The sequence below is a fragment of the Caretta caretta genome, chromosome 3 (assembly GCF_965140235.1).
Source record: "Caretta caretta isolate rCarCar2 chromosome 3, rCarCar1.hap1, whole genome shotgun sequence".
NCBI classification, from domain to species: domain Eukaryota; kingdom Metazoa; phylum Chordata; order Testudines; family Cheloniidae; genus Caretta; species Caretta caretta.
In genome coordinates, this window is record NC_134208.1 from 114,822,175 (window position 1) to 114,837,299 (window position 15,125).

At 44.1% G+C, this 15,125-nt stretch overlaps 1 protein-coding gene and 2 long non-coding RNA genes across 4 annotated transcripts in view; 2 read left to right on the plus strand and 1 right to left on the minus strand.

Moving 5' to 3' along the window:
• LOC142071580 (uncharacterized) overlaps positions 1-7,325 on the minus strand; it is a 179,103-nt gene extending 171,778 nt beyond the window's left edge. The window contains exon 1 of the long non-coding RNA XR_012667697.1: positions 7,114-7,325. This is a non-coding gene — a long non-coding RNA (uncharacterized LOC142071580). The remainder of the gene's footprint in view (positions 1-7,113) is intronic.
• The window catches only part of IYD (iodotyrosine deiodinase), a 30,535-nt gene extending 15,944 nt beyond the window's left edge, over positions 1-14,591 (plus strand). The window contains exons 3-5 of the mRNA XM_048844280.2: positions 2,251-2,410; positions 3,885-4,041; positions 11,962-14,591. Coding sequence (XP_048700237.1) covers positions 2,251-2,410; positions 3,885-4,041; positions 11,962-12,144 — 500 coding nt within the window. The 3' untranslated portion in view covers positions 12,145-14,591. The remainder of the gene's footprint in view (positions 1-2,250; positions 2,411-3,884; positions 4,042-11,961) is intronic.
• LOC142071579 (uncharacterized) lies at positions 4,050-7,694 on the plus strand. 2 transcript variants are annotated; one of them, XR_012667695.1, is made up of 2 exons: positions 4,050-6,018; positions 6,812-7,694. It is a non-coding gene; the product is annotated as an uncharacterized LOC142071579 (long non-coding RNA). The 2 variants fall into 2 exon arrangements; XR_012667696.1 differs by having other exon boundaries at positions 7,293-7,694.
• Positions 14,592-15,125: the final 534 nt, after the last annotated feature.

Sequence of the window (15,125 nt, forward strand, 5' to 3'; positions counted from 1 at the left end):
CAGTGGATTGTTTCCGTGTTTAAAAATCTGTGAGCTGTTTTGTTACTGTACCTGCATTTAAGAAGATGGTGATGTATTTCAATTAGCTGGCAATCATTAAAAAACTGAACATGTTCTGGCACATGCAACAAAATGAACAAGCTTGCAGCATAGATGAAGTTCTCTGAAAGCTTTGAGGAGTGGAGAAAGGGGAAAAAACAAACATCAGTTCTTGTCTGACTCTCAGGAGAAACAAAGTAATTGATAAACCACATTTAATTTGGGAGCGAGAGTGGTATCTTTAAATAGTTTGTTCATGGTGTATCTCAAACTTAAGCAGGGCTTTGGTTAGCAAATGGTCATTTGTTTCTAAGACCTACAAACAGTTAAAACTGTTTAAAAGAGGGGCAGGGGAGCACAGTCCATTCAGTCAATATGAAGATCTGATCAAGCTCTTTTATACCCACTTTACTTCTTTAAGGCATTTAAGTCTTGCAAAATGTGTATATTCTATAGCTTTGATTTTATTCGTTTTCAGCCAGTTAAATACTCTTTCCACTGTATTTGTGCATGGCAATCAGGACTGAGTGAACAAGTTCAGATTTCGTAAACACTTACATGTGCCAGCTGCCTTTGGGTCTGTCAGATCAAACCTGTATGCTCTTTGGCAGATGTTTGCATCCTAATATTCCTATTCTTTGTGTAAATCGGAAACTCAGTCCTTTTGGCTGCTAGGATGGCCATCAGCATTTTTTCCCTGAAGCCAAACAAAGCCTTTGGTTTTAATTGGCTATATATTCAGGCTGGTTGATGCTTTACTTTGATTTTAATACATTGCATTAGTACATTTAATACATTACTATTTGGCACTTAGATGCCTGCTGACAGGCACCTTACATGTATGAAATTTAAAAAATATCTAAATTCTTTCTTCTCATTTAAAGACAGTAATTGGAACAGACATTAGATAGGAACTAACCAGTGGATTTAACATGTCTGACATTGATCAGAACTGTGATGGCGTAGTCTCCTCTTAAAGGCAGTATTGCCTAGTGATAGTCTATCCCACCACCTGGTGTAGCTCTTCAAGAGTTAAAAGGTCCAATTATAGATAAAAGGAACTCGGAGATACTGAGAGAGAATTGGTCCTGGGAGTAAGAATGGTTTAGGACGAAACCTTGTTCTTTAGGGACCTGGGGCCAGGAGCCTTGCAGAGAGGGTGGGGCAAGGCTTCCCTCTCTCCCAGCCAATGGAGGATTAGCTGGGAAAAGGTGACCAGTATAAATGCTGCCTCCTTCCTCATAGCAGTACAGGTGCCTGCAGATACTGAAGGGAATTAAGAAGGCTCCTCAATTAGTAGGGAACAGACATCAGCAGCAGAAGACTGCCAAACCCTCTGAGTCTGAGGATTAAGTGGGGTCAGCTGAGGTATAACAACTGCTTGAATTACCCAGCTCCTAAGGAGAAAAATAAAGATTGAGAGTAACCCTGAGGGGTCTGGTAACAGGATTTCAGGGGCAGGCTTCAGAGGAACCTTGAAAGCCAGAAGAACCTTTTGAGACTATTTGGAACTTTTTGTTATGGATCATTTTGTAGGAGGTTTTGTAATAAACAAGCCCAAGGCAGATATAATTAAGACAAGCATCAGGAGTCCCTGAAGTGGACGGACAGTAACTACAGGGGGTGTGAGTGATTGCTGGACACAGACTAGAAGGAGATTAGTCTGTAAAAGAAAGCTTACTGGAACTGCTGAGGTTTTTATCTGTATTCAGTTTTATTACCGTACTAGACATAGACTTGCGTGTTTTATTTTATTTTGCTTGGTAATTCAGTTTGTTCTGTCTGTTACTACTTGGAACCACTTAAATCCTATTTTCTGTATTTAATAAAATCACTTTTTACTTACTAATTAACCCAGAGTATGCATTAATACTTGGGAGGGGGGCAAACAGCTGTGCATACCCCTCTGTCAGTGTTACAGAAGGAGAGTGAGGCAGAGAGTAAGGTGCAGTACCACATTGATGCTGCAGGAGGGACTGCAGCACAGGCATGCCCTGCAACAGGAACTTTAGGCTTTCCTCCATGAAGAGAATGAACTGAGACTACCAACATCAATGGGCATGAATACCTTCTTTCCCATTTGGTCAGCTTGCTTTCTTATTGCTCTGTAATTCAGTCCTGTATCCCCCAGAAAGATGATCTGACTCTTCATTTATTTTCCCTTAGCATTTTGTTGGTTGATTTTTAACGTTTGCATTTATTTGCATAAAGGAACTTCTCCAAGTGGAGCGCACACTGAGCCTTGGACCTTTGTGGTAGTGCAGGATCCTGAAGTAAAACATAGGATTCGGGAGATCATCGAAGAGGAGGAGGAAATAAACTACAAGAAAAGAATGGGAGACCGATGGGTTAATGACCTGAAGAGACTGAGGTACAAAAATCAAGGCAAATAACGGGCCAAGATTTTTCAAAAGTGACTTGAGAGTTTTGAGTGCCTGACTTGAGACATCTTGAAAGAACCTGATTTTTATAAAAGGATGAGCACCCACCTTGTCAAAACTGGCCCATTAAGTGTCTCAAGCTGAACACCTGAATACTGAGCCACCCAAAATTGTTAGTCAGTTTTACAAATCTTGGGCAAGGTAAATAAATAAATTTAACTGCAAGCAAGAAAGACAAAAGAAAAGGCCTGTTAGGGAATTTTATTCACACTAGCACTGCTTGTTTTTCCTCTTACTTCAAGGAAAAACAGAATTATTCAGCTCAGTTTAAAATCCTATTTTTTTTTAGCCTTTTTGAGCATTCTGGGGGTTATAATGGATCACAAATTGAATATGAGCTAACAACGTGATACTGTTGCAAAAAAGGCTAATTGGAGTGTTGTATGTCATACACAGGAGATAATTGTCCCACTCTTCTTGGCACTGGGGAGGAGGCCTCAGCTGGAGTACTGTGTCCAGTTGTGGGCACCATACTTTAAGAAAGATGTGGACACTTTGGAGAGAGTCCAGAAGACAGCAACAAAAATGATAAAATGAGGAAAGGCTTTTCAAAAAGCATGTTTAGTTTTGAGGAAAAGAAGACTGACGGGGCACCTGATAAGTCTTCAGATATGTTAGGGGCTGTTATAAAGTGGGTGGGGATCAATTGTTCTTCATGTACACTTATTTATTTATTACAGTGGTAATTATTATGCTGGTGCAAGATCAAACTAGATGTGTACTATGTATGTAATTAAAATATCTCTCTCTTTGCATAATGAGATGAGATATACATGAAAATAGGAGGAAATAGCTGTCTTTTATATATCCTTTTAGGCCATCTCATAAATTCCTATAACAACATATATGGAACCAAAGTGACTGAAGCACAAAAGAGATGACCTACACAAGGACAGGTCAATGATCTAGGTTAGATGGACATGTACTACACAAAATAGCTTTAAAACTTATCCAAAGTTCCCAAGTCCGTGGCCCACCAGTAAGCACCACTGACTACAGTGGGAGTTATAGGAACCCAGAAATTCTGAAAATCATGCCACTGTCTTAGTTCCCAGTGCCTGTGGGTGAGTGCTCATGAGGTCAGTCCACAGGTAGGAGGGGATATATCTGCACTATATTCTCATGCAACTGCACACTAGAGAGCAGGCAAGTAAAATCTTTCTCTCATCCATCCATAGACTGAGAGTGCTGGGACCCAGGGTTCTAATTCAGACCTGTTTCTAGGAAAACATCCAACAAACTTCATTTAAATGTTGTTTAAGATCAATAACTAAGAAGTAGCTTAAAAAACACCTGTTATAGCTGTTGTACATCTGTACCAACCTTTTATAGCCAACACATATATATGATAGTGAAAACAATGAGACAGCAGAATAAATGTCTTCAAAAATCACCTTTTTGCAGAACAAACTGGATAAAAGTATACCTGGATACAGCTCCCTACCTGATCCTCATTTTTAAGCAGGTGTACGGGATGCTTCCAAATGGCCAAAAGAAGACCCATTACTACAATGAGATCAGTGTTTCTATTGCCTGTGGTCTTCTCCTCGCTGCACTGCAGGTACGCTGACAGCATGCCGTACAGTCAGAGTTGGTATAAACTAGGGTTGGGTTGGGCTGGGTAAGAATAGAACTGAACCTTTGCCCCAAACTTGGATTAAACCCAAATCTTATTTTTGAGGTTTGAAAAAGCTTAACTTGCTATTTTAAAAACAATAAAAATAAAAAAATCACTCAAGTGAAAGTTTGAAGCTGAAATGTTCATCTATTGATAGCATGCATTGTCATGGAAAAAATGACACTGTAGACTAGTTAGATATAGGCCCAACTTTGAGAAGGTAAATCTTTCTCCATCCATACTGGCTAACAGTAAGAAGAACTTAATTTAAGCAATGTGCTTCGTTTTATTTGCACCTCCTTTTAGACAATAAATTCAGGTGCATACAGGTTTAATACTGTCTTATTAATAGAGCTGCAGTAGATACCAACTTAAGCACTCATAACTCTTGTACTAAACTAATAATGATGCTAGGGTTCTCAGGTTACCAGTATGTCAGTCTTAAAATGATATGCCATTACCATAACACAACTTCCTTTCATGAATCCCCAGGACAGTCTTACTTTGAGATCAGTTTCAGTGTTGCTATGCCCGTTATTTGGGGGGCGGGGGAAAGCAGGCATATGTTTTGTTTAACAGCCCATGCAGTTTGTTGTTTTGTTCAAGGCATTTCTAAAGATGAATTTATTTCTAACGAGTTTAAAGCTCTGAACTGTATACACTGGACAATCAGATTGTTTGACTAGTCTCTCAACATTTAATTCTAGTCCTTATGTCTAATGTATACAAAAATGTTTAAATAGTGATTTTTTTAAACTGTTAATTCATTAATGGAGCACAATAACAGCAAGCCAATGCATTACCAGACTCTTCTCTTTTAGTCTAAATTTTTCCAAACCCTTCGTTCTGAAGGAAAATCGTCATAGCAGGAAATCTGAGGAGGGAGCAGTGCACGAGATTTAATTGTAACCCTGGTTTGTTGCTCCTCTGCAACTGTGTATGGGTACTGTATGTCTATACTGCAATGTAAGCCAGGCTCAGACTCAGGCTTGAGCCAAAAACCCCTTCTGTCTACACACAAATCTCTCAGTCTCTGGCTCGAACCTAGGACCCAGCAAGGGTGGAGGATCTGAGCCTATGACAGGCCGTGACCCATGGTTCAAGCCCTATTGTTTTGCAGGGTAGATGCAGCCCCACTTGACTCAGGTCTTGAGGAGACTGCCAAAAGTATCCAACAATCTCATGGGACAACTGCCTTTATCCTCTATCCTAAGAATCTCCAATTAACTCAATTGAAAACGGAAGCCATTCCTCTTGGTGCACAGCAGCAGCTCAGTGAGTCAGTGTTAACCCTTCCATTGTCTTCACTGAGCTGCAAACACCATCTGGGAGCCTTCTGTGTTTGCAATGGAGACTGAACAGAACAAGCCTCTTCCAAAGTGCGCTGCTTCATGGTGATGGGAGCACAGCCAGCTTTGGTGAATCTCTGGTGCGAGGCCAACAAAACTGTGGTAAAACTTTAGTAAAAGTACCAAGAGTGACCATGCATACCAGCAAACTGCAAAGAAACTGACAGCTTTGCCAATTTACTGGACTGTGCAAGGAGCGGATTAAGCAGCTCAAGAGCAAATGCCGGAAGACCAGGGATCAGATCCACACCTCAGGCAACTCACTGGCACCCTGCCTGTTTTATGAGGTGTTAGCCTGGCACTGCACCCAGGACAGAGTAAACTGTGGTGCATAATGGCCTGGTCAGCTCGGATGTGACCTGCCAGCTGCAGAATCTAGCGTGGGGAGTGATGGGAGCCAGCAGACACTGAGTGAGGACCATGAAGTCACTCTGTTGCTGAGGCGGGTCCCAGAGCACACTTTGGAACAGGATCAGTGGCAACTTCTGGGTCCATACTCTGAGGAGCTGTTTGATGCCCCCTCAAGGAACAGCAGCAGATATGGAAGGGACAGAAGCCGCCCCTGAGCTTGGTAAGTGTCTGGCTCCAATTTAATATTTATTGCTACAGGAGGGGTTTCCACTATATAGATCAATGCAAAAGTTCTGAGAAGCTCATTGTAGCCGCTAATGGCAGATTGTATCACAGTCTTGGCGCACCCCTCCCCCTCATGTGGAGTTCAAAATGGCCACCAGGAAATACAAATAGTAAAGAACAGCTCTAAAAAGTATTTTTATTGGAAAGACACCGATTTTTGCTATGGCCACTCCTGTTTCTTAAAAATAACATTATATTGCCATGCCTTTGTTTACTGCTCTGTAATCAATCAATGGCCTATGGACCTTCCCGGAAACTGTGTATGTGTGTGTTTGGGAAAACGTGATCCATTTTCAAAACTAGTCCATTTCAGTTAGAGGAAGTCCATAAGTGACAATCATCTATCCCAAGTCTGACTGGGGTTTGACTTTTTGCCAAGAAATGTGAGCGTGGGGAGGAGAAAGGCTGTGGAGTTCTTTGTTTTCTTATGCAGCCATAACAGGGTAAGCCCTGTGGAAGCTAATGCAGCCTGTTGATTTCCTCATGAATTCTGACCCAATCCCAGGTGCTGATAGCTGTGAGCAGGAACCCCAGATAGGTAGTCCGGTTGTGGGGAAGGGCGTATTTTCCAAGGCCACTTTGGTAGATAATTAGACCACTCTACTCACAGGGCGATTTACACCTTACGTGCCCCTAGGCACAGCATCTTCAGCACCCCCACCCCCTGCCTACAGCTGACCTTCGTGTTTTCCATAAAAAATGAAACTTTTAATGCACTTAACTTTTAGGCCCCCATGAATGCTGGCTCCCCAGGCATGTGTCTACTGTGCTTAATTGGAAATCCAGCCGTGTCCACTCATAGATGTGCTGCTCAGTTATATTGGAATACTCCAGCTGCATACACTGCAGGTTTCCTACCATCAGCTTTGCCAATATGCCGCCGCAAGAACAGTTACGGCCTCCAAAATGTGAAAGGCTTGAAAGGACAGAAAAAGGTTTTTGTAGTAAGGTCACAGACTGCCTCCTTACCCCACCATAAGTAGCTCTGCAATTTTTGTAAAACAAAAACAGATTAGAATTTTTAACTTACCATTGTCTCTGCATTACTTTCACCAGGCCGTGTCCAGGGAAGTGAAACATCCCTTTCACAATATATTGCAGTTCAGTTTTGAAATGTGGAATTTCAAGGACCTAAAATGTTACAAGAATTAATTCTGTGCTCCTCCCCTGAGCTTTTTGAGACAGTGACACTGTCTTGTCCCGTTTCAGGCCCCCTGTTTCAGGCCCCCTCTACCGGCTGCTGTACCTCCACAGCTCGACCCCTGACGGTGTAGTTCAGGCCTGGCCCCAGCGTACCTTCTGGACTTTGTTCCAAGAGAAAGCATTTCCATGATGAATTTATGGTTCAACAAGCAAGGCCAGTACCAGAAACAGAGGGACTTAAGACTGGGGAAAAAGCATGCCAAGAGGCAGGAGGAAGGCTGAGGCTTTCTGCGCAGCTAGAGGACAGTGTTTCAGTGTGGGACCAGGCACTTGCTACACAGTTCCTGGATTTTTGGAAATGTTCTTTTGTAACTGTTCGGATGTTGTATGGGAAGTCGCCTGCATGGCAATGGGTGACTGTTGTACTGTTCTGACACATTTATAAATAAAGCCTTTTATCTCATCAAAGTTTATTGCTATCACTGCATCTCATCATACAATCATGAATTGAAATAATAAAGCTAAACACATGACTGGGAACAATTAGGAATTAATAAACAAACACTATTCCTCTATACAGTTAGGTACAGCAATCCATTCTTCAATCACTTAGATTCATAGAATATCAGGGTTGAAAGCTCAGGAGGTCATCTAGTCCAACCCCCTGCTCAAAGCAGGACCAATCCCCAATTTTTGCCCCAGATCCCTAAATGGCCCCCTCAAGGATTGAACTCACACTCCTGGGTTTAGCAGGCCAACGCTCAAACCACTGAGCTATCCGTCCCCCCAGCACTTCCTTATATGAATACATATTGTGACTCATCCTGCACCCCCATTTCATAAGTGGTCATGTCATTAATAAGTACATTGCATGGCAATCAAGCCCCCACCCCCCAAGCACTGAATCCACCCCAAAGCAATTAGCCCCATACCTCCCACCGCAAAAGCACATTCATAGAGTACTATTCCCCCTCTTCCATGGGGCCAGGCAAGTCCATAAAGTGGGAGCACAAAGCATCCCTGACTTCTAATGCCTGGATTCACCTGCGCCAGCTGTGGTAGGTGCATTTTCTGGCTGAGGGCACTGATTCAGCAGCCCCTCACTGTCATAGGTCCATTCAGGGGGAAATGGCTCACCTCTGGCTCCACAAAGATTGTGAAGAGCACAGTACAGTACAGTAATGCAGACAGCACTGATGACACTGGCATCTAAACATGTCTGTAGACATCTCCAGTGGGATCTCAATCTGCCAAAAGCACATTCAGACAACCATTCTACATCTGCTCATCGTATAATTAAACCATCTTTTGTCAGGACCTCTGAAATCAGAGCATGTTTCATAGGCCAAGGCAAAAGTGGGCACATAGGGTTCCCCAAAATAATGGTAGGGACAGTAATTACATTTATGACCATGTCATTTGGTGGGAATAGTGTCCCAGCCTGTCCATGAATGTAGACTCCTGATTGGTAAGAAACCCTGACATTGTGAACTTTCCCAATGCAGCCTACATTGACATTCATAAAGTGATCTCTGTGGTCCACGAGGGCCTGCATAACAATGGAGTAGTTCCCTTTGCACTTTATGTACTCACAAGGTCCTTGAGGAGGGTAAACTATGGACACACGACTCCCATCAATGGCCCTGGCACAGTTTGGAAACCCCATTCTCTCAAAGCCAGCAATTACCCCAGGAATAGCTTTGTATGCCCGCCATCTTGGAGTTAACCAAATGCCTGACTGCCTCAGAAACCTCTGCCACTACTGTACCCACTGTCAACTTTCCAACACCAAACTGCTTGACCACATTCTGGTTGGAAGCTAGCTACCCCAGACTGCTGACAGCAACCTGCTTCTGAACTGGCAAAGGTGCTCTCATGCTTTTAGGTTGAAGAGTTGGGGTAAGCTGCTCACAAAGCTCCAGAAATGTAGCTTCTTCATGCAAAGAAACCCACTGCTGTCATCCCAGGTCTCCATGACAATGTGATCCTACCAGTCTGTGCTTGTGGCCCAGCACCAGATACACCAATCTTTGTAGGGGGCATCAGTGGCTATACGGAGTGTAACAAGCAGCATCAGCTAGTGTGAGCCTGCCATGCCAGGTTACTCTTCCTCCTCCTCTTCCTGCTCCATCCAAAGCTCTCTCACACACCTTTGGTGGATCAGAAAACATTGCCAAAATGTCCACTAGTGCCTCATGGAAGTTCTGCCTGTTTCCTGACACAGGAGTGAAAGTACAATCAAGAAAACTTCTGAAGTCTCCTCCATGTTGGTTGGCAGGCTGGGTTGGCTGCCTATAACTTCCTGTAACATGCAGGGTGGGCAGTACAGTTTTCCCACAGTGCACCAGTCAAAGGGCCAGAGCTATCACTTTTCGGGAGAGTGCTAGGAGTCTGGGATCTGGTCGGTTTGACTCGGGGCTGCATGCTGCACTGTGGAAGCCGGAGCCCCAGGTTAGAAAATTCTTAACGTAGGATTAAGAATCAGTGTAGATGCTCAGGCCCTGGGTTCTCGAACACAGGTCAACTGATCTGAATCTTGCTAACCCTGGTCTTACATTGCAGTGTAGACATACCCTATGTGATTCTCCACTCCCCCTCCATGTAACTGCATACAAAGGGGGTGCAATGAGGATGTGGCTAAAGGAAAAAGGGCAGAACCTGCATTTTATGTCCCCCAATGGCATGGTGCTCTCCTCTACTCACAGACATCCTGCTCTTAAGTTACTCTAGGTGTCTCTAGAGTTAGTTTGTCAGCCATCGTCCCCAGCCACAGAGACTTGTATTGCACACATTGCTCCCTTTCCCAGTCAGAATTAGTGGGTGTAATCAGGCTCCAGATTATCTCCAGTACCACCTTAGCCAATGCCTCATCCAGACTAACTCTCGATGCTCCCTGCCAGCTCGAGAGTGGCCCTGCTCCTCAGGGTCACTTGTCAAGCTCAGAGGCAGATTAAAGTTTCCTGGGGCCCTGGGCCAGAGCAAGTAGGGGCCCCTTCGCACCCCTTTTGCCTGTAGCCCTGACCACAGCCCCAACCCTTTCTGCCTCTTCCCCGGGGCCCACTCCTATTCCACCCAGGGTCCCCTCCATTCCCCTCCCTTATTGCAGCCCCGAAACCCATTTTGCTCCTTTTTGCCTCCCCCCCACCCCCGCCCCACTGCAGCCCCAAGACTGGAGACTCTCCATTCTGGCACCACAGCCCAGGGCTCAGCGGGGAGTGAGAGCTCCTCCAGTCCCAGGGCCACAGCAGGGGGGGCTGAGTGCGGGGCTTCCCTTGCTGCCCCATGGCTTCTTTCAGGTGGGGGGTGCTGGGGCTTCCCTTGCCTGGGGGCTTCTGCTGGGGACGGGGTCAGGGGCCACTGGGAGGGGCTTCCCCACCCCGCCTGGTGCTGCTGGCGGGGAGCGGGGTTGGGGCACAAGATTCCCCTGCCTGGCACCGTGGCCATGGAGCAGGGTCAGGTTGCGGGGGTTTCCCCTGCCCCTCCGCCCAGCAACTGGGGCTCTGGGCTTCCACCACCCAGCAGTGGATTTTCTCCGGGGCCTCCCCGTTGGATGGTACCCCTGGCATGAACCCCGTTGGCCCAGTGGCAAATCTGACACTGGCCCAGCTTCTAGAAATTATTTTATACTCTTTCAGAAGAGAGCCAGCCCTATGACTCCACAATACTTAGCACTACTTCAGCTAGCACTCTGCCTCTTCAGAGCACTAGACAGGCTATTTCAACAGGAGGTGCAACCTGTGAAAATGCCATAAAACTGGCTCTCCTTTAAACTTAGTATATGCCCTGTCATTCTAAAGCACTCCCAGAATGCTTAACCAATTAAGGACTGGGCCATGTTCCGCTTAAATCCACATGCACAACTACCATTGAATCAATGAGAGCTGTATGCTCATGTCATGTCTAGTATCTGATCTGAGTGTTTGGTGTAATGCTTCATTTCCTTGTGGGATTTTATATGGGAGGACTGGGGAATAAGTGAATGGGTTTAATGAATGGCTCTGGGTTTTTAAAAACAACCACCTCCCATTCCACCCACACCCCCAACATTTTCATAGAAGATGACAGGCTAATCCTGTTTGGCACCTCCTGAGAGGCATGGCACTAAAGATGCAACCCCTGGGGAAAGGGGAAAAGCTTTAAGTCACCTTTGTGCCCTCTGGATTCTGGGCTGCTGCAGGAACTGAAAAAGCCCCGGATGTAAGTTTGAGCAGCCCACAGGATTGATCTAACTTCCAGCAGCCTCCTCATAGCTGCCTTAGCTCAGAATCCCCGTAACACTGAGTACTAAGGATAGGTCCCTTCCCAGACTCATCTACCTTGAGGCCTGAGAGGCAATAGGCTGCATAGGACTGCTTATGCTAGCCTATGCTACTCCCACAGTGGAGGAGTTCCTTTTGACTCCTTCACTGCCCTCTAGGCTGCTGGAACCATGTGCAGGGGCTGGAGTGAGAATTGGCCTCTGAAAATCAGTGGTGGCGAGGTGCGGGGGAGCAGAATGTGCCATTTGCCCAGCAGCCTGGTGTGTTTTATTTTAAGTAGGGTAGGAAATCTCTTTTGCTCCTGGTAAGGCTACAAATACGTTAGAGATGAGCTTTAAAGGTTTGAAGCGTGTGAACATGTTTGGACTGTACAGTAGGAAGATGGGCATGGAAGGTCAGCTACAAACTCAGAGGACTGAATTTTATTTCATTCAGTTTAAACTGCACCTTGCCTCTGTTTGTCTGTCTCATTCTAGAACGTCGGTCTGGTCACAGTGACCTCTACGCCTCTGAACTGTGGCCCTCGCCTCAGGGTGCTGCTCCAACGCCCAACAAACGAGAAGTTACTCTTGCTGCTCCCTGTTGGGTACCCCAGCAAAGACGCCACCGTGCCTGATTTGACACGAAAGCCACTGGACGACTTTATGATGGTTATATGAGCATGGGACAACTAAGGAAAGAAATTACTAAAATGCTGACTGTAAAGCAACACTGTAAAGCCCACAATATGCTGCTTCTCTCTGTCTATTATACACAGCTTATCTTTGTCCTCTTAAGCGTACCTGTGGATCTGGCTGTTTATACCCATATGCCTTCTTAGCACTCGTAATTGCAGCGGCTGCAGCCAGTAATAGCAGCAAGCAATCAAGCGCTGTGAATCTGACAACTGCTATTATTGATGAGCCTGGTTGATTGTTCCAGGGGATATGCACAATAGCCCTTCAGTTGCTTTTATCGCTTCAGTTTCCTCTCCCCATTAGGGAGTGACTCTTTCCCTGAATTGGAAAGAACCTCCTCATCCTGATATCTTTTGATTGTCACTTGCACACTTATCTTCCCTTTGGGGGTTTCAGCAGAGCAAGGCAGCAGAGAGGTTAGCAGAGAGTGGGTGGAAGACTAAGCAGTTTGTACATTGCTTGATGTACACCAGTCAAAGATCCCCTGTCCAAGAGCTGCATTATCTTTTGCAGTGGAAGAGGATATCTTCACATGTTAGTATTACTTCTGCTTAACCAAGATACTTGGAGGCCTTGTCTAACCTAGACATTGTCTCTAAACTTCCTTCCTTTGCTGCAACTGGTGCAAGCCCCCATTAGGGGAAATCTAGGGCAGACATGGCACCCACAATGGTCTAACTGGTGTCATCTACATGTGCTCTGGACAGTTAGGTGGCGTGACAATGAAAATGCAGGTTCCCTGTCTACGCTAGTGCTCCCATCATTGCTGCCCCTAGTGAAGCAAATAGAGGGTATGTCTACACTACAATTAATAACCCATGGCTGACCCATGCCAGCTCACCTGGATTCGGGCCAGGAGGCTGTTTAATTGCAATTTAGATATTCAGGCTTGGGCTGAAGCCCAGGCTCCAGGACGCTGCGAGGTGGGAGGGTCCCATAGAGTAAACCACAATACTGACTTTGGGTTTGTCTTCACAGACAGGTGCTCCAGCTTAACTGAAGTTCTCATTTTAAACTGATTTTGTTAAACGCATGCAAGACTGTGTGTGTGGACAGTCTCATTTTGAAATCTTTTACTAAGACAAAGTTACAATGAAATGTTAACATACTACATCGTACAGCACTTCTTCAGGATCTGTTTAATATTCAAAGAACCTGGCTAAAAATTCTGGCTTCTTGGCTAGGGAGCCCACCTCCTCTTACACTAAAAAGGGTGAGCATATTTCTAAGCATCCAACCTCTTCTGGGCATTTCTCTTGTTCATGTATTGATCTGAAAGCTTTTCATTACAAGGACAGTCCATATTTTACTATATCACAATTCCATAGGAGGAGGAGTCACATTTTTCCAATAAAATGCAATACAAAGTCTAGCAGCTAACAATTTACTTGTCATTCTGTTTACAATGCAGATGCTTTACTGGAGAGTTAAATAAGAAGGTCAGGGGACCTTTAGGAAGCCAGCATGTTGTCTTAAGATAAAGCTCTTTAATAATTTCCTTACAAAGCCATCTAATTCCTGCACACATATGCAAGCATGTTCCCCTTTCCCCACAACCACTGCAACAGAGCACCTCCCTAGCAGTAAAAATATGATGGCTTTTAACTGATGTCAAATGCCATATATGTGGTCATTCATAAACAATTTATTTGAGCTATTCTCTTATTTTGGTCTAAACCAGATTTACTTTGGTTTAGTTTAAATTTATTAGGAAGAGGTTTAATCTACACAAAACTAAGGCCTTGTCTACAGGGAAAAGTTGTACTGGTGTGACTTCAATTAGTTTTTAAAGGAGTATAGTTACGTTGGCACAAAGCTGTGTATGGACACACATTTCGGCTTAGCTTAAACCTGTTCCCAGTTGACTTAAACTAAACCAAAGTTCTTTTTAAACTGAATTAAGTGGAACCACGGACAGGTTTCGACTTGTTTAACTGAACCAGTTTAATTAAACCAGTGTGTGAGCAAGATCTTATATTATATGGTGGTGGTTAAAAGAGAGAACACAAAATGAACTGTCAAAAAACAAAAACTGTTCTCTTTTTTCCATTCTTTGACTCTGGAAATTAATATATTAACACATCAAAAAGAAAATGAGCCTGTAAATTGTTCATCGATTGTATGGAAATGACTCTGTTGAAAATTCCATCCAGCAAAGAGCCTCTGACACTGCAAAGCACATGTGAAAAAACAGAAAAATATCAATCCAAATACAAACATCTTGATAGTATTACAACTGTTGATGACACTGTATGAGAGAACCTTTTCAATCGTGTTTATTGCTGCTGTTATGCCAAGCCTGCTTAGATCTGCCAATATTCTACAACTATGCTATCATTTTTAAGACAGAAGTGAAATTGGAAGATAAGAAATTTTGCTCTTGTGTTTTCCTGCAGGACTTTCTTAAATAAAATGAAACATTCCATCTACAGTGGTTTTACTCTTATTAATTAAAGGCTTTCAACTTGTTTGGTTCTAATAACTAATATGGGCAGAGATTAGCTTGGTGGAAAGGTCTCCCAGGCATTTTGTGGGGCGGGGCCTTCATTTTATATTCAGTCACCCATTAAAAATTTGAACCAAGGTAAAAAAGCGGGTCTGTATTTTCTGAAGAGCTCAGCACCCAGCAGCTCACCTTGTGACACTTTTCAAAACAGCTCAGAACCTAGACTACGGAGCTTTTGAAAATCTGGTACTGAGTGAGCAATACATGAAAGTCTGGGAAATCCAAAGTGTAGCTGGAAAACACAAAGCTGTTAAATCATCCAGTCCAGCTCCCTGCCAATTCAAGGTTGTTCCCTACAAGACACTTTCAAATGTTTTCATTTTTCAGTTTCTTACTGTGCTTGGTTGAAGCTCAGAACTTTTTGATTCTTAACCCCCTTCTGAATCTCACCCAGTAGAAAGTTTGGCCTTTGAGAAGCTGTTAGCATGGAGTAAGGATGGTAAACTCAACTTTCTGA